The following is a 24,106-nucleotide window of genomic DNA, read 5'->3' as shown; positions in this document are numbered from 1 at the left end:
TGAATTTAAAAATGCTTAAATTCTGCACCCCCACCCCATACTGGAGAACCCAGGGTGCTTCACCACTGAGATACCCACTGGGTCTTTTTAAATTTTACTTTGAGACAGGGTCTGATGAGTTGCTGGGGTCACAGGTGTGCACCGCCATGCCTAGCAGAAATGCATGGATTTCTTGGCTGTTAGCTGCACAACTATTTAGTCTAAATAAATGCCTGCACATATGAACAAGGAGGTTCACAGTTATAACTTCTGACAGTCACCAACAGGAAAGGAGTAGAGCTTGTTCCATGGGCACTACCAGGGAGAGGGGCAGGACGGCACTGGGAAGACTCTCAGAGCCTTCTGAGTTTGTGTACCTGTGTGTCATCTGAATACTTAGAGAAAACTAACTTCAGTTCATCACCAACATTTACTTTATTTTCAAAAGCTAAGCCAGAAAGTAAACAGCCAGTGGGAATCCTTTTGCACCTATTCCTTATTATTACTCTTCACTCATCAGTATGTAAACACCCACCACTCACACCGGGAGTTCACATGAGCGTGTACGGTGCAAGCCTCCTGGGACAGCAGGGACAAACTGCACGCAACCAAAATGCCACTTTACTAGGGAGGCTTTGGTGATGTGGGCACTTAGCACACAGAATGCTGGCCACGTGCAAACTTAAGGTATCCACTTGTCCTAACGTAGCTTAAGGGCCTTAAAACAGTCCTACTCTGGCTGCATCATTTCTAGGGTTTCTTCCCAGGTGCGAAAAGGCAAGCGCTTTGTTATGTCGTACTCTACAGTAGGGAAAGGGCAGGCAGCACTCGACAGGGACAGTTAGAGCAAGCAGGGCACAACCGCAGAAGGGATTACATGAGCCACTCACCGAACGTGACTTACCCTACCTGCAATACATCTAATGACGTCATACTGCCGGTCAGACACTGGGAAGGGGCACCACACATGTCCTCACCTGATTCTCACGTCCCTGAGACTCATGCTACTGTGATTTCACACATCTAAAAAACTGATGCTATTTTTTATTTTTTTTAATACTACTTTTTAGTTGTAGTTGGACACAATACCTTTATTTTATTTATTTTTATGTGGTTCTGAGGATCGAACCCAGGGCCTCACACGTGCTAGGCGAGTGCTCTATGGCTGAGCCATAGCCCCAGCCCTGCTCAGAGATTTTATATCTTTGTTTTTGGTGTGGGGGGAGCACAGAGATTTTATACAATTTTTGGGGGACAGAGGTAGTTACTGAGGATTGAACCCCAGGCCTCACACATGCTAGTCTGGTGCTGTACCACTAAGCCATGTCCCTAACTTTCCACTTATCACTTTTAATTTTTTTATTTTTTCTGGTAGTACTAGGGATTGAACCCAGGTTTCTCAACCACTGAGCTATATCCCTAGCCACATCCCCTCCCCCCCCAAGATAGAGTCTCACTAAATTGCCAAGACTGGCCTCAAACTTGAGATTCTCCTGCCTCAGCTGGGATTACAGGTGTGCGCCATAGTACCTGCGCCACCTTCCACATTTTAAAGACAAACTCACTGAGATGGTAATGAATGTTATTTCTGGGTGTTCAGGTTGTGGGTAATGAATTTTTGTAATCATAAGTATATTGATAATAATGAGTATATTCCTTTCTTTTTTTTGAGAGAGAGAATGATTTTTAATATCTATTTTTCAGTTTTCGGTGAACACAACATTTTTATTTTTATGTGGTGCTGAGGATCGAACCCAGCGCCCCGCACATGCCAGGCGAGCGTGTTACTGCTTGAGCCACATCCCCAGCCCAAGTATATTCCTTATTATAAGAAAAATCATTTAGGTTTATTTTTACAGTCAAAAGAGAACAAAAAGAAAACAGCTGCTTTGGTGGGAGGTAGTTTTTTTGTAGGGTGGTAAGAGGCTTTTTTTGGTGTGTTTTTAATGTTATAACTATCATTTTTTAAAATACATAAAAATCATTTTTCTGACTGCAAATACTCTGGTCTTTGACATGAAAGAAAACTAGTTAGCTGCTAAATTCCAGCCAGAAGAACTGTGTGAAGCGGCTGTGGCCAGCGTTGTGGCCAGGAGCCCAGCTGGCTGCTCAGAAGGGCGGGGGCTGTGAGCACAGAGTGCCCAGCGGCCTTCAAAGCCTGAGAGCGGGCCAACTCACGGGCATTTTATGTCGACTGCACACTGAAATACTATTTTGAATATAGGGTGTTAAATATTTTGTTAATCCACTACCAAAATGAATTTTACCTCTTTTACTTGAATCTTTTAAAATATGGCTACTAGACGGCACACGCTGCAATCCCAGTGACCTGGAGGCTGAGGCAGGAGGATGGCAAGTTCAAAGACAGCCTCAGCAACACTTTGTCTCAAAAGAAACAATAGAAAGGACTCACTGGTACAGCACCCCAGGGTTCAATCCCGCATCCTTGGGGAAAAAAGAAAGGAAGGTGGCTCCTGGGACATCTGTGTCGTCCTGGCTGTTGCTCTGCCTGGCGGGCAGCCTGCACGCAGCCTCAGCACCCGAGCTAAGGGCAGTACCTGTTCCAGAGGTCATCGTCTTCTCCGCCCCAGCCCCAGAAAGCATTGGGAAAGCCGTTGATCTTCCGAAACTGCTCCACTGTTAAGCCGCTTACTCCACCGAAGAACTCCGTGTAGGGAAGCCTGCAGGGAGAGCGAGCATGTCTCCTGTGTCGAAGGACGGCCTCTTGTGCAGCGGGCCAGCTCAGCGGAGGCCCACGGCCTCTCCAAGCTGCTGGCCTGAGCCAGTTGAATTTGTCTCCTGGTGCTGACACACACCAAAGGACAGGACTGAATTTCTCCTATTTGGTTTTTAACCATAGCTTTACAGAGATGTTCCTGACCCCCAATTCAAAGGGAGTGATTCAACAGCTGTCTGTGTATGAGCGTGCCACAATCATTATCAGTGTACTTCATCACCCTCCGAGAAGCTCTGCACCCATCAGCAGTCACCACTCCAAGCCCCCAGTCCTAGGTGCCCATGATCTCCTTTCTTACAGATTTGCCCTAAGTGGACATTTCACACACAGGACGTGCTACTCTCCCCAGGACCTCTGTGCCTGGCTTCTTTCCTTTGGCCGGGCTCACGGCTGCCCTGCGCCATGGTGGGAGTCAGCACTTCATTCCTGGTCTGTCAGGCAGCACTCCACTGCACGGACGTGCCACAGCCTGCTGTCCCTTCACCAGCTGCTGGACACGGGGCTGCAGCTAACTGCATTTCAGGGTCTCTGCATCTCTCACCCTTTCAGATGAGACCTCATCCTTCACGAAAATGACACTCACAGATACATGTACTTGTCCAGCTTCGTGGCAAAGTGCCTGGGCATCTGTCCACACCCATAGTAGTTGCGGTCACTCTCTGGAATGTGGTCCACATCATGGAAAATCAGACAGTCCCAGTCCAGGTCCTTCATGGCCTCTCGAAAGCCGACATTGAAGAGCATGGCTCGGTTGAAGGGCTGGGTCCCCACCTAAAGGAAGAACTCTCTTTGAAAAGGAGCCTGGGAACAACCCCCACAACCTTTGCCAGGCAGAAAGAACCTACTAGAACCAACGGAAGAGACCCTGGGCTCCTGTGAGTGGGACCAGCACCTCTCATCAATGACACCTGGTGTGACCCAGAGGTCAAAGGACCTCTGGCCTCGACTTCTTTGGCAGTAAGAGGTGAGAAAGCCGAGCTTCTCCCCCCAGACTGCCAAAGGCAGAAGTTCCAGCCCGTAACGGCACGCACAGGGAGACCAGGTGAGGGACACGGCCACTTCTGCTTCTTACCACATCCCTAGCACCTGCCACCAGCACGCTGACCAATCTGCCATTTCTATTTCATAACCAAATATAATAATAGAGGATTTTGTTTGACTGGTTTTATTTTGAAGGTTCAACTAAGACAATTGTCCCTGAACACACCAGAGACTCCTGCCCCTGAATAAAGAGGCTGGTGACTTATGAAGACGCTAGTGCACAACAGGCAGCATTCACTCACCCTTGCCAATAACAAAACTCCCGACTCAGGATGGGCGCGTGAGGTTTAACCAAAACACCTGATCTGGTACTTACTGAGCGGACATGTTTGACTGCAATGTCAACCAGCCACAGCAATGCAGACACGAGAGCTCCTCTCCAGAGCACCCTGGGCTCTTCCCCTTGCACACAGAACTCCCTCCCCTGTTAGAACAGCGGGGCTCATTCCTTGGGCTTCACTCCCTGTGAGACCCCCTGGGGAGGCAGACCAGGCTCAGAGGCCTGCCTGGAGGGGGCACAGGTTTGCTAACAGTGTGCAGAGTTGAGAATCGGAGCACTGAGGGGAATCTGTCAACCATTCATTTGTCCCTAGAGCTTCTAGTTAAAGGATCACATGTTTAAAATGTGCCTAAGAAAGCTGGTCAGTAATGTGACTGTAACTGACCCAGGCAAAATACCACATGGGACTGGGGGGAAAAAAGACTTAGAAGGAATCTAATCCAATACTCCTAGATTGAAGCAAAACCAACCCCAAGGCTTAGAAGTCTGTGAAAGTCCTGGGCCACGCGGTTGGTTAACAGCAGGTGCAGACTCCTGACTCCAAGGCCGTGTTCTCTGAGCTGGACCAACAGGCAGCTCCTATCTTAAGAGTTGGGAGCCTAAAGACGTCACCCAGAGCAGCTGCCAGCAAAACCCCATAACAAGAGGCCTTTGTTGGCAGGCAGGCAGCCTTTCCATCCCAGATTGAATTTGCCGGGGCCGGGCAACGTCTCCCACCAAGCGCAGAAGTGTCTCTGCCCTTCCCCCCTCAGGGAGCTCAGCTCCCCGGCTCTTCACACCGCAGACGGGCCGGCGTTCTACACTGCGGTTCCAAAAGAGAAAGGAGAGGGAGGCAGGACCACGTACCTGCTCGACCACATAAAACGCAAACTGCAGGCGCTGGCGCTGGAGCATGGGGATCAGGTGTCTGAGCAGGACCGGGAGGTGCTCGTGGCGGTTCCGGAAGGGGATGAGGATCGCCACCTGGAGGTGATTACAGCAAAACAGGTCACCTCAACTTCTTAGTCCCTGAACTTCTTAGTCCTTGAATTTCTGCTTCACAGTGGACATCCCTGCAGCATGGCTGGGCCATCCCCGGGGAGTCCTTGACATTCTCTAATACAGACCTGAGCTAGCAAGTCCACCCCAGAACTAATCGAATCTCATTCTTACATCACCACAGCGTGTATGGGGAGGGCCTGCTCCACCAATCCACGCTAGAACACACCCAGAAGACACGCATTCTACACTGTGACGCGACACGCAAACACACCCACAGACAGGTAAACATGTGGGTAAATCAGAAAAAGCTTTCAGCTGTATGCACACTGCACACTTACAGACTATCCCGCACATTATCCCATACATAGCCAAAAGTGCACGTGTGTCTGTACGTTTTGTGGAAGCGCAGCTAGGACTGAATCCAAGAGTGCTTTACCATGAGCTCGGCACCAGCCCTTTTGATTTTTTTTAAACTTTATTTATTTATTTATGTGTGGTGCTGAGAATCGAACCCAGGGCCTTGCATGTGTGAGGCACGCGCTCGACCGCTGAGCCATAACCCCAGCCCCGCCCTTTTGATTTTGAAACAGGGTCTTGCTAAGTTGCCAGGGCTGACCTCAAACTTGTGATCCTGCTGTACCTGGCTCCGTGAACATATTTCTAAGAGCTTGTTGTTAGGCTGATTTTACATCCCAGTGCTGGGTGGGACACTGCTGCGCTCCAGCCCTGCCTGACCTCTGCGCACCACGAGGGCTGAAGGGCCCAGCACAGAACCCGCTCCTGAAGAAACACTTGCTGAAAGAACAGACTTAAGCCGAGGTCATGCGCTCGACCTGCACCACGTCAAGTCTCCTCTCTTGACCTGGTCACGCGGCACACCACTGGACAAAGCTCAGTGTCGACCTGACTCTGCTCTCTCTCCCACTGATCTTAGAGCCATCAGGCCTGAAACACGAGAGGACTGGAGAGGACTCCTGCAAACGTGTCACCCCGAGACCTACCACCCCCTGTGCTTTGCTAATACTCCTGTGAGGAAGACAAAAGGGTCTGGCTTCATCATCAGGGCGATGCAAATTCCCGGGGCCACACAAGAGTCCTGGGGAAAGCTCATGTCTTCAAAATATTCAGTATTTTGCAGTCTAAATGCAGACGTGTTGGGGGCGTGGTGTTAGAGGAGGGCAAATTAGAAAAGGCCACAATGAGGAGTTCCTGGGTGGTTAGGAAGGATGGCCAACCCCACATGAACCCTCCAGCACTTGGGGTCCAGCTTCACGGCCTACCTTCCACCGAGGCAGGCAATCCGAAGGCTTCCAGTGGCCTCCGAGCTTGATGGTCGGGTCTCTGGAGAAGAGTGCGTGAATGTCAGCCATTCCAATTTCACTCATGTTCACGTCTATTGGGCCCTCTGAAGAGAGAGGGAAAAATAAAATTAAAAGAACAAAAAATGATTGTTTTCCCCCTCTATTCAGGGTTTCATTCTCTGGAGAAGTTCTGAGACTTCGCATCTGACTGTGTGCCGGGGGACAGTGGGGTCCTCTGTGTGGCTTTCCACCTCTGCAGTTCAGCGGAGCACTGCCATCCATAAAGAAGCGGCTCAAGGAGTCTGGACTTCAGAGTTCGTCCCAGGGTGCAGAACGGCAGCTGAATTTCTCAGAGGAGGACAGAGCAGCTGAGCTCAGGCTGTGTTAGCCCGCTCCTGATGCAAGTCCAGTCACACTGCTGTCTCTGGACTCACCCGCCCGTGAGCCAGGGCCCAGGGGATCGTGTCCAGTCTCAGAACACTAGCCTTTGACTCAGGCTGAGGACACACTCGACAATCAATAAATGCTAGCAAAAGGATGACCTGGTAACACTAGCTTCTGTCTTAAAAAATAAAAAATAAAAAGCACAACTAAGAAGCCCCAAAGTACAGAAAAAGTGTAAGCTGTCAATGTGTCAGATCACACGTGGAGTTCCAAATAGAAAAAATATCCCAAACTGATGTTATTGGCTGGCTGGCTGAGTGATGCTGGGTACTGATGCAGGCTGCCTTAGCACTGAGCTACCCTCAGCCCCTATTATTTTTTACTTAGAGAGAGGGTCTTGCTAAGTTGGTGAGGCTGGCCACAAACTTGGTGTCCCAAGTCACTGGGATGACGGCGTGTGCCACTGCACCAGGCCCAAGACTTTTCAAACACGCAGCAGCTTGTGAAGAAAACAACATATGCCTACCCAACCGGCTATCAACAGTGTGATCTGTACCAAGGGGACACAGCTGGCCGTCTCCGCCTTTTCCAGGACAACTAATAGACCACAGCTTATAAACCAGGGGCAGGAGCAGCAGCGAGCCCAGGCGAGCCCGGGAGGCGTGATGTGGAGCCAGCACCAATGCGTGCAGCGGGCCGCTGCAGAGGCCAGGAGTGTTTATGGGCTGCAGAGAGGGAGACCAGCAGACAGACCCACTGCGAGTTCCACAAACACAAACACTAATCTGCTTCAAAGCAGAGGCTGGGGAGCTGCGCTCTACTCACTCATGGAAGGGAGCCTCTCGGGGCAGGGGTGGTTGGCGAAGTAGGTGAAGTCTTCAGGAAGGAAGGTCGTGGTCTGGAGGAAGGTCTCACTGTGGTTCAAGTCAAGAGGGTAATCTGGGGGGACAGGGGAAAAGCAACTCAGAGCGGTCCATGAGAGCAACGCCATCCCTCCTGCCTCTGGGGAGCAGGCAGGGGTGGCTTTAAGCCACCGCTTAAAAACGGGAACCGACTGATAGAAAGGGAACTGGAGGGGCCGGCTTTAGGCAGGCTCCCTTCCTGCCACAGGCTTCTTCTCTCCCTCCTATCAGCCCTACGGTGGCCTCCAAGCTGGTCGGCTACTTCCTACTACAGGAGGTGAGGAGGTCACCCCCTCCCTTCTCCAGTTCCTGCCCCACGGTCACACACCCAAGCTGGGGTTGGGGCCCCGGTGTGGACGTGATGGTGCAGTAAACATCAGGGCTGAGCACCAGGAAGCCTGCCCCTAGCTTCCCTGGAGCCACCTCCTGCCTTTCCTCTGGCTCAGCTCACTGTGGCCCGAGGGCTGTCAACTCCACTCCCTGCGGGAGGTGTGACCAGTGGCTTTCCAGCTGTGTCGAGGCCTGGAGGAGAAGGCTGAGCCTCATACCCCCCAGCTTCCTAAGGGGAGCGAGAGGAAGCGCAGTCCTGAAACCTCGTGCATTTGAGAGTTTCTGTCTTTCTCATTTTGGTGTGGTTCAGTTTCTAGAATTCTCGACTGTAACTAATTTCCCTTTGCGACGTGAAGGTGCTGTGTCCCTGCCTCCGAGGTGGCTGCTAGGGCTGAAGCCTTCCAGTTCTTGTTTGTTTGTTTCATTTTTATGTGGTGCCGAGACTCGAGCCCAGTGCCTCATGCATGCTAGGCGGGCACGCTACCACTTGAGCCACATGCCAGCCCCCCCAGTTCTTAATCTTTACAGGTAGCCAGTAATTTCTTTCTGGATGTATGAAGAACTTCTCACATTTCAAGAGATTTCCTATCAGGGTGCCTACTGAGGCTCTACCGTCCCTCACTGTGCGGCCACCTGGTCAGTCTTCTGTCCACGCAGTGCGAAGAGGAAGAGGAGCAAGAAGAGAAGAGGAGCCAGAGGTGTGCTAGGCGAGCGCTCTCCCACCGAGTTCCAGCCCCAGCCCTCTTTGACAGAAGGTCCTGCTAAGCTGCCCGTGCCATCGTGCCAAGCAGGGGAGAGGAGATGGCTTGGATGGGGGCGTCCCGAAGCTCCTGTAGGGCAGCACGATTCAGAGGGAGAAGCCGGGTGGCAAGGGCTCTGACTCAAATCCCCCCTTCCTAGTTGGACTGACGGGTGACTGCAGGCAGGTGGGCATGGCTGGAGGAGGGTCACGGGGGTGCCCTGGGAGACGCACCTTCCCTGCGGCCCCTCCTCCCTCCTCTTTCCCTCTCTGCTTCCAGACCTGCCACGAGCTGAGCAGTCCTCCTCTGCAGTGGCCCTTCTGCCACGACGCGCTGCCTCACCAGGTCCCAGAGCAATGGAGTCGGCCACCAGTGGACGGAGTCGTCTGAAACTGTGAGCCCCAAGTAAACTTTTCCTCCTTTAAGTTGTTCTTGTCAGGCACTTGGTCACGGTGACAGAACAGCTGACTGAAACAGTGGGACTCTTAGGTCTGAGGTCCCGTCCTCCCGTGTCCTCCCGTGTCCTCCCGTGCTAGGATGCCTGGGGAGGAGAACTGGCCTTGGCTGCTTTTCCACAGCGTCCAGCCCAGCTTCATCTTCGCTGCACCTTAATTCTTATTTCCAAAAACAGCAGACACGGGTGATTCCTGGCTTGTGGGGGACTCTGGTGTCTGGGCTGGCTGTGGCTGTCCCTGCTGCTGCATGAGCAGTCTGTTTTCTCGGGACGCAGACGTCCGTTACCGCGGGTTGCTCTTATCCTCCGCTTTCCGACCTCCAAGGCTTTTGGCTGGGGGGTCCTTCCCCTCCTGATTCTTAAGGATTCCTGACATTAAAAAATGAATGCACCTTCCCCTCACTTCAGTGGGCTTTGCAGAGGGTGGCAGCAGACGCCCTTTTCCTAGGGACTATAACTGGGGCCCGCGAAGAGGACCTTCTGCCCTCGCCTGCCTTTCCAGACTGATAGAGGGGAGCGCCGAGCGCACACCTCCCACAGGAGGGGCTGGTGCGCGGCGGACTGCCCGGGCTGGGCCTCTGTGCCAGCTGTGTGGCTCTTGCAGAGTTTACTGAAGTCTCTTTCCCAGGCCTTTTAGATTCGTGATGATTCCATGAAAATGAAGATTTGGTGTTCACATTCACTTTGCAACCTAGAACCGCAGAATCTTCAACTCAGATTATTTTTAAAAAAGCATTGCGAAAGGGCCTCCAAGAATGGAATGAATCACTAAATTCTTTCAAAATACATGGACTTGGCACCAACTCTGTAAGCACCTGTGGCAAAACCCCAATGAGAGGCGGCCTGAAGGGGATTTTAACTGGGTCTTAACAAAGGAAGACTCTGTCCTTCTGGCTAGAGCTGTCCTGAGACACTGAACCTGCACTTGTGGAAACCAGAATGTGAAGACTATAAACCAAGAAAGCCCGAGCCAACCCTCCTTCTGAAGGTAATAACGACTTCAAAATCTATGTGAAGAACCCAAGTACTATGACCCTGGATGATTCTGAGATGTGTTTCTCTTAAGAAAACAAAAGGATGTTTCCTTGCTGACCAACACGTCCCTGATGGGTCTATGAGGCGGCAAGGGGCCCTGGTGAGGAGAGAGGAACGGGTGGGAACAGCAGCACCACCATTAGACACACCTTGAAGGCCACAGGCCACAACAAAATCAGAAGAGGAATGGTCTAGGCAAGGGCAGTTTCAAGCCTTAAAGGCACAACCTCAACAGGAAACAGGAAATTTGGGGGGGAGGGGTCAAAATGAGACCAGAAATTTCCATCTGGAAGGATCCTGCTATTTGGGGTGTGTCAGAAGATAAACTGCCTTCTGCTTCCTTCAAATATCGAAAAAATAAACACAGTAACAAGTAGCATGAAACAAAACAATCCTTTTCTTCTGACTACCACATTAATAACGTGCCATTTAAGGGAAAAAAAAAAACAACTCTCAAATACACTACACCTTAGAGGTAAAACAAAACAAAACCCAATTTCCTCATTTCTTATTTTAAATCCTTTAAGCAAAAATGTCAAAAAGGGCTGGGGAAGAGGCTCGGTGGCAACGTGCTTATCTAGCATGCACAAGGCCCTAGGTCCCATCCCAGCTCTGCAAAAAATAAATTAAATTTACTTTCTTAGCAACCATAGAAACCTTTTAAAGAAATGGAAGACAGCTGGGCGCAGTGGTGCACGCCTGTAATTCCACCAATTCCAGAAGCTGAGGCAGAAGGATAGTGAGTTCAAAGTCAGACTCAGCAACTTAGTGAGACCCTGTCTCAAAAAAAAAAAAAAAAAACAAACATGGGGCTGGGGATGTGGCTCAAGCGGTAGCGCGCTCGCCTGGCATGCGTGCGGCCCGGGTTCGATCCTCAGCACCACATACAAAGGAAGATGTTGTGTCCGTCGAGAACTAAGAAATAATAAATAAATATTAAAAATTCTCTTTCTCTCTCTCTCTGTCCCCCTCTCTCTCGCTCTCTCTTTAAAAAAAAAAAAAAAAAAAAAACATAAAAATGGCTGGGGATGTGGCTCAGTGCTGATCTCCCTGGGTTCCATCTCTGGTACAAATAACCAACAAAAACGTTGTGGAAGAGGCAGAGGAAACGAGCAGCTCTGGCCCTGGGAAGATGGCACAGGGACTGCCAAGAAGTAGCGGGTCACTGCACGCCCCGCTCAGGGGGCCTCTACACAACATCAGTGTCCTCTGTGCCACTGAGTGAGGCAACTGCTCAAAGTCAGGCTTGCGGAATTTCCAAGGCAGGGGTCGGTAAGCCACTACCCAACCCCAAGAGTATTTTCTCCCTGTGAAAAACTGGAGGGGCTGGAGTGTGGCTCAGTGGTACCCCATCTTAGCAGGCTTGAGGCCCTGGCTTGGATCAACAGCAAAGGGAGACAGGAGGGGGTGGCTAGGGAGGAGACAGAGAAATGATGTGGTCAGAAGACAAAGCAGACAGGGGCAAAACAAACATCTGGGTGTGGGGGCACCGCAGCCACTCAGGAGGCTGAGGCAGGAGGATCCCAAACCCTCAGCAGCTTAGCAAGACCCTGCCTCCAGGTAAAAAGCAAAAGGGGCCAGGGGTGTAGCTCAGTGGTGCAGCGCTGGATCCAAAGCCCATCGGGGAGAAGGGGCGAGGGCTTATCACTCTGCGGACTCACGCCCTACGTTGCTGCTAAACTGGCCAGCGGCAGGCTGATGGTCAATCTTTTAAGGATTTAACTTCCCTTCAAGAAGCAATACTTTCTCTTGATTTCCCAAGTACCACAGGGTGATTCTCACAGCAAAGCAATTTCACTTTCTACAGTGAACTTCAGACCATCTCAGAACTTATGACAGGAGAAAGGACTGATTCAGAAGAAAGAACCTACTTAAAAATATTCACAAACGGGCTGGGGATGTGGCTCAAGCGGTAGCGCACTCGCCTGGCATGCGTGCGACCCGGGTTCGATCCTCAGCACCAGATAAAAAAATTAAATAAAATATACACAAACAACTAGGCTTAGATGGAATCTAAGAAGCCACAGAAAAGCATATTATCCTTGGTTAAATAGGAGGCAAATTTTGAGTGCTTATGCAAACATCTCAGACCCTTCTAGTTTTTTTTTGTTCGTTTGTTTTTTTTAAAAACCGTCCCTGGAAAACCTCCTTTTATAAGGTCTGTTGTATTCAGTTTCTGGAAAGTTAAAAAGAAAGGAAAAGCTTCATCTTAAGGGTGAAGAACTTGATGGGCACAGTCTTTTTTAAAAATGTTTTTATTAAGTTATTAATGAAATTTCTTGTTTTATTTATTTATTTGGCCTCTCTCAGGCCCAAAGCAATGGTGCCAGCTGACCGTGGCCTGGGACCTCCCAGACGGTGAGCCACAGTGAGCGTCTCCTGGGCTGGTTATTTCAGGTGTGTGTTAAGCGACGGAAGCTCACACACCAGACCCAACCACGCAGCAGAGACCAGACCACAGGTGAGCGCCACACCTGACCAGAGGGAAAGCCAGCACACCCACTGCACCTGCTCCAGGAGCTGCCTTTCTGCCACTGTGATTTGTGAAAACTGTCCCCAAATCACATGATCATCATGAAATGGAAATCCATTCAGATTCGACAACAGCACCCGTGAACGGGCTGGAGACGTCTCAGGCTAGAAAAATTCAAGAGAGTCCAGGAGGACAAAGAGCTGGACCACCTCTCCTGATTCAGCAACCAGCACCAGATTATGACACCGCAGAGCACCACGCAGACACGACCCCTCCCCACCTCATGTACCTCAAAATCAGATCAACAAGCCCAGTGTGAAGCCACGCAGCATGTCCGAGGAGACTGATCAAGCTCCCCTTCCCACCAGCTGGACAAACACGTTTCCTGAAAATAAGTCAAAATCATTTCTTCAAGTAGCTTCTGAACTCCTGCTCTGCTGTGGTCCTGAACACACACTTAACCTGCTTACTGCAGGACACTGGTGGCCACTACGGGGAAGGCGGTCTTTGAGAGTATTCTGAAAGGCCCTTTACCTGCCTGAAAAGCATGAGGAGAGGTAACAAGCCACCCATTCGCCCTCACGGCCTGTGAGCAGGAGTGAGCTAGGCGTCCGCAGCAGGGCCAGTGAGGCCAGGCCGCCCGCCTCGCCTTCAAACACACCCTTTCCCATTTTGAAGCCGATTTACCCCTTGGGAGGAGACACCCCAGGACTCCCTTTTACTAAGAACATACCTGAGTCATTCAGGCTGCTGTTCCTCTTGGCGTAAGCGCTGCGCACCACCTGCTCATACACCTGGGCACCTATGGTCCGCACGTTGTCCCGCAGAAGGATGCCTTGAGCCTGCATCATGAAGAGGTAGGTGTTCACTGCAGAACAAGAGCGTAGAGCACAGAACTCAGCAGCGTGCGACTTTGGGTTTCTCTCTCTCTCTCTCTTTTTTAACGTTTATTTTTGAGTTGTATTGAACACAATGTCTTTTCTATTTATTTATTTTTATGTGGTGCTGAGAATCGGACCCAGGCCTCACATGCGAGCGAGCGCTCTACCGCTCTTTTCTTTATGCACCTGTAAAACCTCTTTCAGCTCTAAAACCCGACAAGGCCACACCTCTACTTTCCATACTGGATCCAGTGTTTTCAGGACACTAACTGCTGCGCCCCTCCCCTGACTCAGGCAATGGCAAGGCCCTACTGAGGTGGATGGCGCAAGGCGTCCATCCTCTGGAGGAGCGCAGTATGCTTCTGATGGGCTGATTTGTTTTTGTATTCCTTTAATAAGTATAGTTTTGATTTCTCATATGACCATTAAGTATAAAGGAAAAATCATGACTTTCCCAATTAATGCAACTACTTCTAAAGCATAGATCTGTTTGCTCTAAATGCAATGATTCAGCTGTGGAGTGTAAATTGTTAATGTCTAAAGAAAAACTCCCTGTATTCCTGTCAAGGAAGTTTTTGAGAAATTAAATTAAAATCTAGAGAAGAAAAATTAATGTTAAGAAGATAGATTAGTGCTTAGTACTGGGCAACTTGTTCTTGTTCCTGTGCACAATGGTTTGTGCTCTTACTTTTGTTTGATTAAAAGTAATAACAAGTCAACTACTTGCCGCAACCATGGCACCGGTTCCAGTCAGTAAGTCAAGAAAGAATAGTCAAGGTATAGGCCAATAGTTTGGGACATTTGTAACTATTATTAAAAGTTAACTAAGCAGAAACTGCTCAAAGCAAAACGCAAACTGAAAGTACAAATGCTTGCTTATGCATAAGCCAAGATACATTCTTCTATTCTAATTGTAGCTATGTAATATTTTGTTTTGTTTGAATAATGATTCCTGTTTTGTAACCACAAAGTACTGTAAGCCTGCCAAAATGAAAAGTATATATGATCAACTTCACAAGTAAAGATTGGGATCAACACCTTCACTTTGGTGTCTGTGTTGTTTCTCCACCCCGTTCGTCTCCTGAGACCCCCTGTTGGAGCTGGTCTCCGACAACTAACATTTCCTGGAAGGCTCAGGGGAATTTCTGTGAATATTCATCAGTTGTAGAAAAGCTGGTCTCCAGCCCCAATCTCTGTCCTAGCACCATGATGCTAGGAAGACTTTTTTTTTTTTTTAATATTTTTTTTAGTTGTAGATGGACACAATATCTTTATTTTTATTTATTTATTTTTACATGGTGCTGAGGATCGAGCCCAGGGCTTCACACATGCAAGGCAAGCACTCTACTGCTGAGCTACAACCCCAGCCCTAGGAAGACTCTTATGAGTCCATTAAATCATTTTTAAGCGGTCTCTGCTCTCTCTAAGGTCACCTTTTCCACACTAGATGGCCCCCACAGAGAACTGAAACTGCCGACTCCTCTGCCTCTGCACACACTGGAATGGGGTCTGGCCCTGTGAACCCTGAAATGGCTCCACACTCCTGTGGGGTCTGTAACAGAATGCCAGCCGCCCTGCGTCCCACCAAACCAGCACAACGGTGCGAGGCAACAGGGAAAGCACAGGCAGCATGGTCTTGTCACCTGGGCATACACTGAACAGATGAGCATTCAGATTAGCCAGCCTAATCTGTCACTGTCATCTCTGCAGGGTGACCACCTGATGTCCCTTAAGTCTCTCTAGAATGTAAAACCAGGAGATCACAGACATGAACAGAACCTGTGCACCCTGTTTGCCATCTCAAACATGAGGGCGCCTATTTTCAAGAAACTGTGTGGCGTTAAAACACTCCCAATCAGGCGTTCTATTTACTCACTGTCCCTCATCAGGGAGAAGGGTGTCCTTCATGGGTGGCCAGTTACAATCCAAGCTCTGTGTCTGAAGGTAGAACCACCCCAACATTTGGCTAGACTCTAGCCCAGCCGCGGGCAGCACGGGCCTCAGCAGAGTGACCCTCCAGGCAGCGTGTGCAGCCCGGGCCACCAATTCTGCTCTTCAACAGAAGCATCCTGCTGACACTGATCATTATTACCAGAGTGTCCGGGACATAATGGGAGTAAACGGTGACTGAGCAGATGAATGAATGACGCTCAAAAGTCAATTTACTTTATTCCAAGCAGCTGTGTTTGGTATCTATGCTGGTAGTGGTGACGGGAGTGAGGCTGGGGACAATGACGGGCACAACTCCCCAGTGTTAAACCCCGAGGCCAACATGAAATGGACACGAGCTCGTCCAAAGATTCCAAGTCCCCTCTATGAGCAGAAAGTCAGTGTGCAGCGCGTCAGGAGTGGGGCGTGGCTCAGAGCGCTCTGCGCTGACCAAGGCGGCCGCTACTTTCCGACTCGGTCAGAAAACAGATCAGATATCATGGCTAGAAAAAGCTAAGGAAAAAGAGGGCTTCCAAACCCGAGCAACATGTAATTCTGCGAAACCTAAGCAACAGGAGTGACGTCTCATTTTCTAACTCCAGAATACAGCACAGTGCTGGCTCGCAGCGGGCCGGCCATCCGTGAATAGCCAGTGACCCTAAGATTCCAACTTTGCACCAAGTTTCTAACTTTGTTCTATGTTGTCATCTGGGCTATATAATATGTTGCTGTGGCCCTGAAATCTCCCCTCATCCCCACTGACTGCTAAACCAGTGACAGTGTTCACCGAGCAGCACGGCAGAGCCTGTGCTGGGCCTGCAGAGTCCACTCCTCCCACAGGGGCTCAGCCGCTTCAGCCTTCCCCCCTCGGCTTTGCTTCCAGCTGTGGATTCCTGTGCGATGGCCTCCTCACGCCTCTCCAGGCCCGTCCTGCTCCTCCAGAGCTTCCGAGAGCCTGTTTCCTGCAAGGCTCCGAGTCCTTGGGTATGCAGGGCCCACAAGCTTGCACCTATAACCAGCTCTCGGGTGACAGATACCATATTGCTGTCCCACCGCTACAGGGAACTTCAGTTACAGGATAAATAAAAATCGTCCGTATTTATTGTGTCCTGAATTGTGTGATTCTTTTTCTCAATCCTTGAAATTAACCTAAGAGGCCAGCAACTATGACCTAACTAACGCCAGTTGCCTTCGGCCTCGGGTTCTCCAGGCACCACGGAAGGCGCTGGAGTGACCCAGTGTGCCACCCTCTTAACCCTGCTTCACTGGTCCAGCTACACTGTCACCACCTCCCTCCCAGGTTTCAAGACCCACGTGGCTCTCAAGTCTTCAGCTCCCTCCAGACTGCAGGATCGTTCCTCCTCACAGTCCTGGCCAAGCAGACGCCGGCCCCCTCCGCCTTCATCCCTGAGCTGCCGCTGACCTGCAGGGGCTCTGCCCTCTCTGCCAGGCACATCCTATTAACCCCTCAAGCCCAGCTGACGTGGTTCTGGAGGAAGCCTTGGTACCAGGCCAGTTCTCTTCCATTTCTCAAACAGATCTCAAAGATTGGCTTTTGTTTACTTTGTCTTGAGTTTGCCGCCCGTGTCTCCTGTGCTAGTCTCGCTGTTCAGCTAATAAATTCACACTTGCTGATACTATTTCTAATTATCCACAGGAACTAGTACAATGCTTAAAAATAAAAAAGACTGAGGAAGTAAATATTACCAAACAAAAGGAAACAATCACAAATTCACAGGCTTGGGACCAGCTGGGATTTTAAGGACACTTCAACATCCTCTCATGCTTCCACACTACCCAGAAACGACGGATTCCAAGCACACAGACACAGTCCGCACACCATCTGCAAAGAAAAGTCTACCCTGGTTCAGGCCCAGTGTTTCCCAGTCCCCTTCACCTCCTGCCTCTCACCTGCCTCCCTCTCCATCCCCCCCCCTTGCTCTTTCTGAACACTGGCCCAGCTGTCTGCCTTCGACAAACCAGCGCCCACAGTGACAGAGTGGTCCAGGTGCACTAGGAGGAGCCCAGGAACAAGGAAAGCCACTAGGAGCCCTGCTCCATCTGTTGTGAAAGAACTGTCCACTCGGCCCCTTCTGGAGATTTGTGATGTACAGTGACTCAAGGCCCAGAAATTCCCAGAATGTTCAGCTACCTAACCTGCCACTTCCCAACCCAGCACCTTTCTCTGCATAATAACCAGTGACATGGGGCTGGGGATGTGGCTCAAGTGGTAGCGCGCTCGCCTAGCATGCGTGCGGCCCGGGTTCGATCCTCAGCAGCACCACATACCAACAAAGATGTTGTGTCCGCCGAGAACTAAGAAAAAATAAATAAATGTTAAAATTCTCTCTCTCTCTCTGTCCCCCCCTCTCTCACTCTCTCTTAAAAAAAAAAAATAACCAGTGACATGGAGTGGCTCTCTGCAGAGATCACCGTGGGAAATTCTGTTTGGGGGACTTCTGTGAGTGGACTTTAGAGGGCCCTCCCCTTGGTCAGGTAGGTATTGGGCTGACACCTGATGCCTGTTGTGGAAGCAGTCGCTCCTCAGACCCACACTGAGATCAGTGGAAGCGGAATCCCCTGTCTTAGCAGCAGATGCTAAGCTCCCTTCTGTTTTGTGCCACTTAGGGCCTCCCAGTGTCTCTGTCAGAAGCCTTACTACTCAGCCCAGGGCTCTGGCCCAAAGGAGGAACTCCGTGCCCTCCCACACCAGCGTTCCCTTTACGGTTCACACCTCTGTGACAGATACCATCTCAACTCTCCATTTAGGACATCAAGCCCTCCAGAGGTAATTCGCCTAAGGCTATATGACTGCAAGTTAAAACCCAAGAGGTAAAGTTAGGTGCTTCATGACCTAACTCATGCCCTTCGCCCTGGAAACTGCAGAAGCATGCGCCTGAGCCAGCAGCCGAACAGCAGTTAAAGCACAGGATTAAGTGGGCAGTGGCTGGCTGCTTGTTAATCCTGAGGTTCCTGCAAGTGCCTGCTGGGCACCTGCCCCACTGTGCGCAGCTCTAGCCCCAGGGCGCCAGGATGAGCTCCCTTGGCAGGCAGGGGACAGGCGGCAGGTAGGGGGCAGGCAACGGAAGGCTGCGGCCAGAACTGTGACTACAGGACGAGGACCCTGCGTGTGCATGTCATCAGATACCAATTTTCACCTCTTCCTGAGTCTAGGTGAGGAAGCTCTCAAAACCACAGTTCAGCTGAGAAAAATCAACCCCACTGAGGTTGCAATCCGAAACTTCCACCCAGAGGCCAGTGCAGCAGCCTTGGGCCAGGGCCTCATCCGCGGCAGGGGACCAAGGTTACCTCTTGCCAAGAGAGCAGCCTGCCCTCCTTTTGCCCAGGACTCTAACAGGAAGACCTACTCTCCCCCTCCGTCAGAATCCCGCCAGCCTCCATCCTGTCATCAGGCGACACATGTCCCCTTGAACACACTAAAAATGACCATGACTTGGAAAAATTCCTCACGAAACAATGAAACTGACTCTCCCGATCAGGAGCCACCTGATCTGACATCATGAACCCGACAGGGGAAGAAAGAAGCAGGACACTTAAGCATGCATGGCAGGCACCCTCCGCTGGCTCGCCAGCCCCTGGAGGCCAGCAGGGTGGGCTGAGGAGAAAGCCGCCCTCCAGAGCCCCTCCACACCCGCCCCTGCGTCCCCTGGAGGGCCACACATCTGCAAACCTACCTGGCCTCCCACTAGGACACAAGCTCCAGGGGACCAGGAGGGCACCCGGTGGCTACACAGAACAGGCGCCAGGGACACGAGGACACATGGTGAATGTGCTGATAAAGGGCGAGGACTGGGACAGGGCAGTGGACTCTCCTCAGCGCCACCCTGCTCCAGAGGGACCCGATGGGACTGGAAGCCTTTATTCCCCACAGCCAGCCTGTTCTCGGGAACCCAGCACGGTGTGAATCTGCTCCAGGAAAGGCCCGGCGCCCTCACCACTGCGCAGAGCAGAGAGCTTTCTCCCCAAAGTGCTCCCTGCTGCTCCGCCTGCTCAGAAAAGCTCTTTAAAAATGCCCCTTACTATAAAGCACAAATTTATCCAGAACTTGTGCGACATTAATTGTAACAGGAAACCCTGGGAAAAAAAGAAAAAACTCAAAGTTCATCCGAAGGCAAGTGGCTGAATAAGGACTCGCAGCGGGTGGAGTGCGCGAGGGCATAAAGGAGACCAGGAGTTGTTGGGAGGGTCCTGAACATCAAATGGCCCAGAGGCTCAGTGACCTGCCCCCATCTGGGGACTATTGCACACCAACAGGAAAGAGCTGGGACCTCGGGAGGGCTCCCATACGTCATGTGGAGCAAAGCCAGACACCAAAGCCATGTGTGGTGGGATGGGTGTGCGCATCGTCTAAGAGCAGCACCCCAACCCATGTGCCCACGGAGGGCCCCACCTTGGGCGTGGGGAGGGTGAAGGTGGCTGCTCCTCGTCCTGCCTTTGGACCTGCGTTCCGGTTACCTAGGCATATCCACGCTGTAGAGATCCATCAAGCTGCTCACTTGCTCACACGGGTTTTAATATGTACATTACGCGTCGATAATAGTTACCAAAAAATGAGGAAATCCATGAACTAATAACCAGGAAGAAAAACAGGGCCCACAGAAAACAATTCAAGTGACTTGTGAACACAGCACTCAGACATCTTAATGGGGTACACTTGAAGGACAAAAAGAACCATCAAGGGCTGGGCAGTGGCCCCATCTATAATCCCAGCCACTCAGGAGGCTGAGGCAGGAGGATCACAAGTTCAAAGCCAGCCTCAGCAACTCAGCGAGGCCCTGTAGCTTAGCAGTTAAGGCCTCTGGGTTCAATCCCCTGTTCAAAAAAAAAAGAAAAAGAAAAAAAAGCCATCCCTACGGATCCGGGACTCTGGCAGGTCTGGTGTCTGAAGCCTCATTTGAGTCACCCCCTGGCACGGATCTCAAGGGCTCAGGGCTGCTAAACCCTCAGGGGAAAGGGAAAGGCCGACTGGAAGGAGGCAACCACAACACAGCCCCATGCCTCACCCCATGTATCACATGCTAATCACACAAGGAAGTGTAACGCTCAAAGGCGGGCGCTCGCTGACCCCTCACCAAGGTCCCAGCTCATACCTAGGCATGGATATGCCCAGGAACCAGAACCAGATCAAAAGGTAGGACGAGGAGCAGCCACCTCCACCCCTCCCCCACGCCCAAGGGTCCCGACCCAGGCACCCCAGCATCCTCAGGTTGCACCTCCTAACACAGGCAAGTAAGAGGAGCCGGCTCCTCCTGCCCAATGGTCCTCTAGCCTATTTCAGAGGAGATCAGAAGAGAATTCCAAAATGTGGGGCATCACATAAAAGTACTGGAACTGTTCTAGATTAAGAGACATACCCAGTGCAGCCATGAACTCTGATTAAACCATGAACAGGAAACAGGAAGGGCGAAAGGCACACTGAGACAAGGGGGAAAAACCTGAACATGGAATGCACCAAGCCCACCTCGGGTCCTTCAGTGATCACAGCGCTGTGGTCATGCAGTGCCCTCTTCTTAGGAGGAGCACATTTAAGTGTGTAGAGGGCTAGCATCAGACGTCTACAACTTTACTTCCAAATGGTTAGAAAAATGTGCACATGCATGCAGGGGCCCTGTTCAGGAGTCTGTGGAGCCACATGGAATGTGGCAAAATTCTAGCAAGTGGCAGATGCAGGTGAGGGGGGTTTGCTAATCACCACTAGTCTCTCTCCCTGTGAGGCTGCCATTTCTTTCTTTCTGAAAGAAACACTTGTTGTTAATTAAGTTTGTTGCAACTGCCAGGTTAAGTAGGTTACTACTTTTCTGCCAGACTCCGAGCTGACCTGGAGCTCAGGTTGCTTACGGGGAGAATGTGGAGAGCCAAGGTTCCCCGAACGTGCTTAGCAAAGAGCCCTCATGACTTCCCACAGCCTCACAACAGACAGAACCCCAGTCAGAGACTGGTGACGAGCCCTTCCAACTGTCCCAAGCACACTGTCACCAAGAGTCATCACATAGGTGTCACGTGCCAGGACTGCCCTTCACTCCGGGAAACGACCTAAACAGTCGTCCCAGGGTCGTCTTGGAAAAGGCTAACAAGGAGGCCTGGCCTCCAGTCACATCTGTCTGGGAACAGAACTGTGCGGGGAGAGGGCCAGGAAAATCCTCCTGGAGTGGAGGTGGGGTCTTGAAGGAAGAGCCCTACACAGGAAAGGAAGAGCAGAAATAAAGACTTTCGGGTACAGGCAGAAAACACACCTGAGCAACTAAAGTCAGCCCGGACGGTCACCATGAAGGGCATCTATGGTGCGGCTAGAGCAGGAGCATCCAGACTACAGAAGGCTTCACATGCTGCACTTGGGGTGTGAAATTCATTCTCAAAGCCCTGGCATGGAAGAAGTGGCCAGGACTGCACTTCAATTCAAGGGGACCGACTCGTAGAAATCAATCAAACAAGTAGATTCACCCCTAGTCAAAATCTGGAGCTCCACATGATTATGGACTGAACTGTCCAGACCCAAGCCTCCTGGATGAATGAGTGAGGCTTTGTATGTAAAATCACGGTTGGTTACTCTAAGCTGGGCGCCCAAACCGTGCCAGTCTGTCCTTTCTGTCTACATGAAGCAGCAGGAAGAAAGCACGTCTTCAGAATCCTGAAGAGGTGGGCAGGAGGAGTGAAGCCATGGACACCCTCATGCTAGGCAGACAGGGTGGGTGGCAGTGAGGGCTGCAGAGCCAGCAGGGAGCTGCTTAGCATCCCCATCCCTGGGGGGTCCTTTCCCTGGGCTCGCTCATCACATTTCTCTGCTCTCAACACCCTCCAGACAACAATGTGGGAGTTTTAGGAAAACACTGGAGCCGATCTCTGAATACGTGGTTATACCTTATTCACATGCCCATGCTTTCAAAATAAAATTAAGGACGGGAAGAAAACAGAGAACAGAAGCAAAGGGGACTCAACAGAGGGAAACGAGAAAGGGGCTTGTGGCCACTCTCACACCGTGCCCTTCCCAGGTGAGAAGCATGTCCCCAGGACACAACAGGAACTAGGAAGGGGGGGAGGCACTCGGGCAGGGCGCTTGCCTAGTGTGTGTGAGTTCAACCCCCCGACTGCAAAAAAAGGGAAAACATAGTGTGTCAAAAGAACACTCTTTTTTCTTAAGTTGTGGATGGACACAACACCTTTATTTTATTCACTTATTTTTATGGAGTGCTGAGGATGGAACCTAGTGCCTCACATGTGCTAGACAAGCGCTCTGCCACTCAGGTACACCCCCCAGGCACAGATTTTTCTTATTTATTTATTTATTTATTTATTTATTTATTTATTTATTTATTTATTTGCTTGCTTGCTTGCATGTTAGGGTATCTGCAAAACCTGTGCTATCTAATTATTTATGTATTATTTTTATTTGTTCTACTTAGTTGTACATGACAACAGAATGCATTTCAATTCATCATACACAAACGGAACGCAACGTGGTTGTACACAGTGTAGACACGCACCTTTCATGCAATCATACGTGTACCTAAGGCATGATGACCACCTCATTCCACCATCTTTCCTATCCCCATTACCCCCTTTCATCCCACCTTGGTCCAATCCAAAGTTCCTCCATTCTTCCCATGACACCCCCCCCCATCATAGATCAGCATCCACTAATCAGAGAAAACATTCAGCCTTTGGTTTGGGGGGATTGGCTTACATCGATTAGCATAATCTTCTCCAACTCCATCCATTTACCTACAAATGCCACCATTTTATTCTCTTTTAATGCTGAGTAGTATTCTATTGTGTATATGTGCCACAGTTTCTTATCCTTCATGTATTGATGGGCATCTAGGTTGGTTCCACAGTTTAGCTACTGTGAATTCAGCTGCTATGTACACTGTGTGTGTGTATGTCATTATGGTATCAGAACCTAAAAAATAATTGAACTCTACCCTCAATCTGAGATTACCTGCTCCACCCATCAGGTGTTTTGTAAAAAAATGAATCCACTCATTCTGCTTATGAGGAAATGGATTCCTACGAAAATATTAATGCACTTATTTGAGTCTTTATGTGCTGTTCCCAGACCCCTGTGTGTCATCTCACTTCATCTGCACAGTAACGGACAAGCAGGTGGTTACCCCCTTTTACAGACGAGGAACTGAGTCTGAGGAAGTCACTGACGTCTGGAGCAGAGATTTCTCAGCAGTCTTCTGCCCAGAGCCCATGTCTTCAGCAACCTCACTGCAAGTGTCCCAGGGGCTCGACACCTAGCCCTCAGCTAGGTTCCCCACAACGCCCCCCTTCATCTGGATCCTTACTGTGTACATCTCAGGTGTAACCGGTTTCCAATACTCCACTTCAGCAGTGGTGCCAATACTCACGATGGCATGATGCATCCCACACATTTTATAAGGTTTATGAAATCTTCTAAATTTGAAGCTCTAATGGGGATCATGAATGTCGGCATTTCCAATCTATTTAAAATAGAAGCTCGTAGCAGGCACCAGGAGATGCTGAGGTCCAAGGTTGTGAGCACAAGGTGGCACACATTTAAGAAACAAATACAGCTTTCTTATTTTAAGATGAAAGAAATTTTTTGGCAACATTGTCACATCTATTCAAATGTTTTGGAGCAACTGTGTCTATTTTCACATAAAAAGTGGTTAAA

General features: G+C 50.4%; 1 protein-coding gene across 1 annotated transcript in view; it reads right to left on the bottom strand.

Annotated features, from left to right (window-relative positions):
• The window catches only part of B4galt5 (beta-1,4-galactosyltransferase 5), a 72,307-nt gene that overhangs the window by 3,939 nt on the left and 44,262 nt on the right, over positions 1-24,106 (bottom strand). Inside the window, exons 2-7 of the mRNA XM_078051953.1 lie at positions 13,371-13,505; positions 7,529-7,642; positions 6,299-6,423; positions 4,884-5,000; positions 3,300-3,487; positions 2,538-2,660 (exon numbers count right to left, since the gene is read on the bottom strand). Of these exons, the coding sequence (XP_077908079.1) occupies positions 2,538-2,660; positions 3,300-3,487; positions 4,884-5,000; positions 6,299-6,423; positions 7,529-7,642; positions 13,371-13,505 (802 nt within the window). The remainder of the gene's footprint in view (positions 1-2,537; positions 2,661-3,299; positions 3,488-4,883; positions 5,001-6,298; positions 6,424-7,528; positions 7,643-13,370; positions 13,506-24,106) is intronic.

The sequence above is a fragment of the Ictidomys tridecemlineatus genome, chromosome 5, assembly GCF_052094955.1.
Source record: "Ictidomys tridecemlineatus isolate mIctTri1 chromosome 5, mIctTri1.hap1, whole genome shotgun sequence".
NCBI classification, from domain to species: domain Eukaryota; kingdom Metazoa; phylum Chordata; class Mammalia; order Rodentia; family Sciuridae; genus Ictidomys; species Ictidomys tridecemlineatus.
Note: the sequence above shows the minus strand (reverse complement) of the source record. Positions and strands in the feature narration are given on the sequence as shown.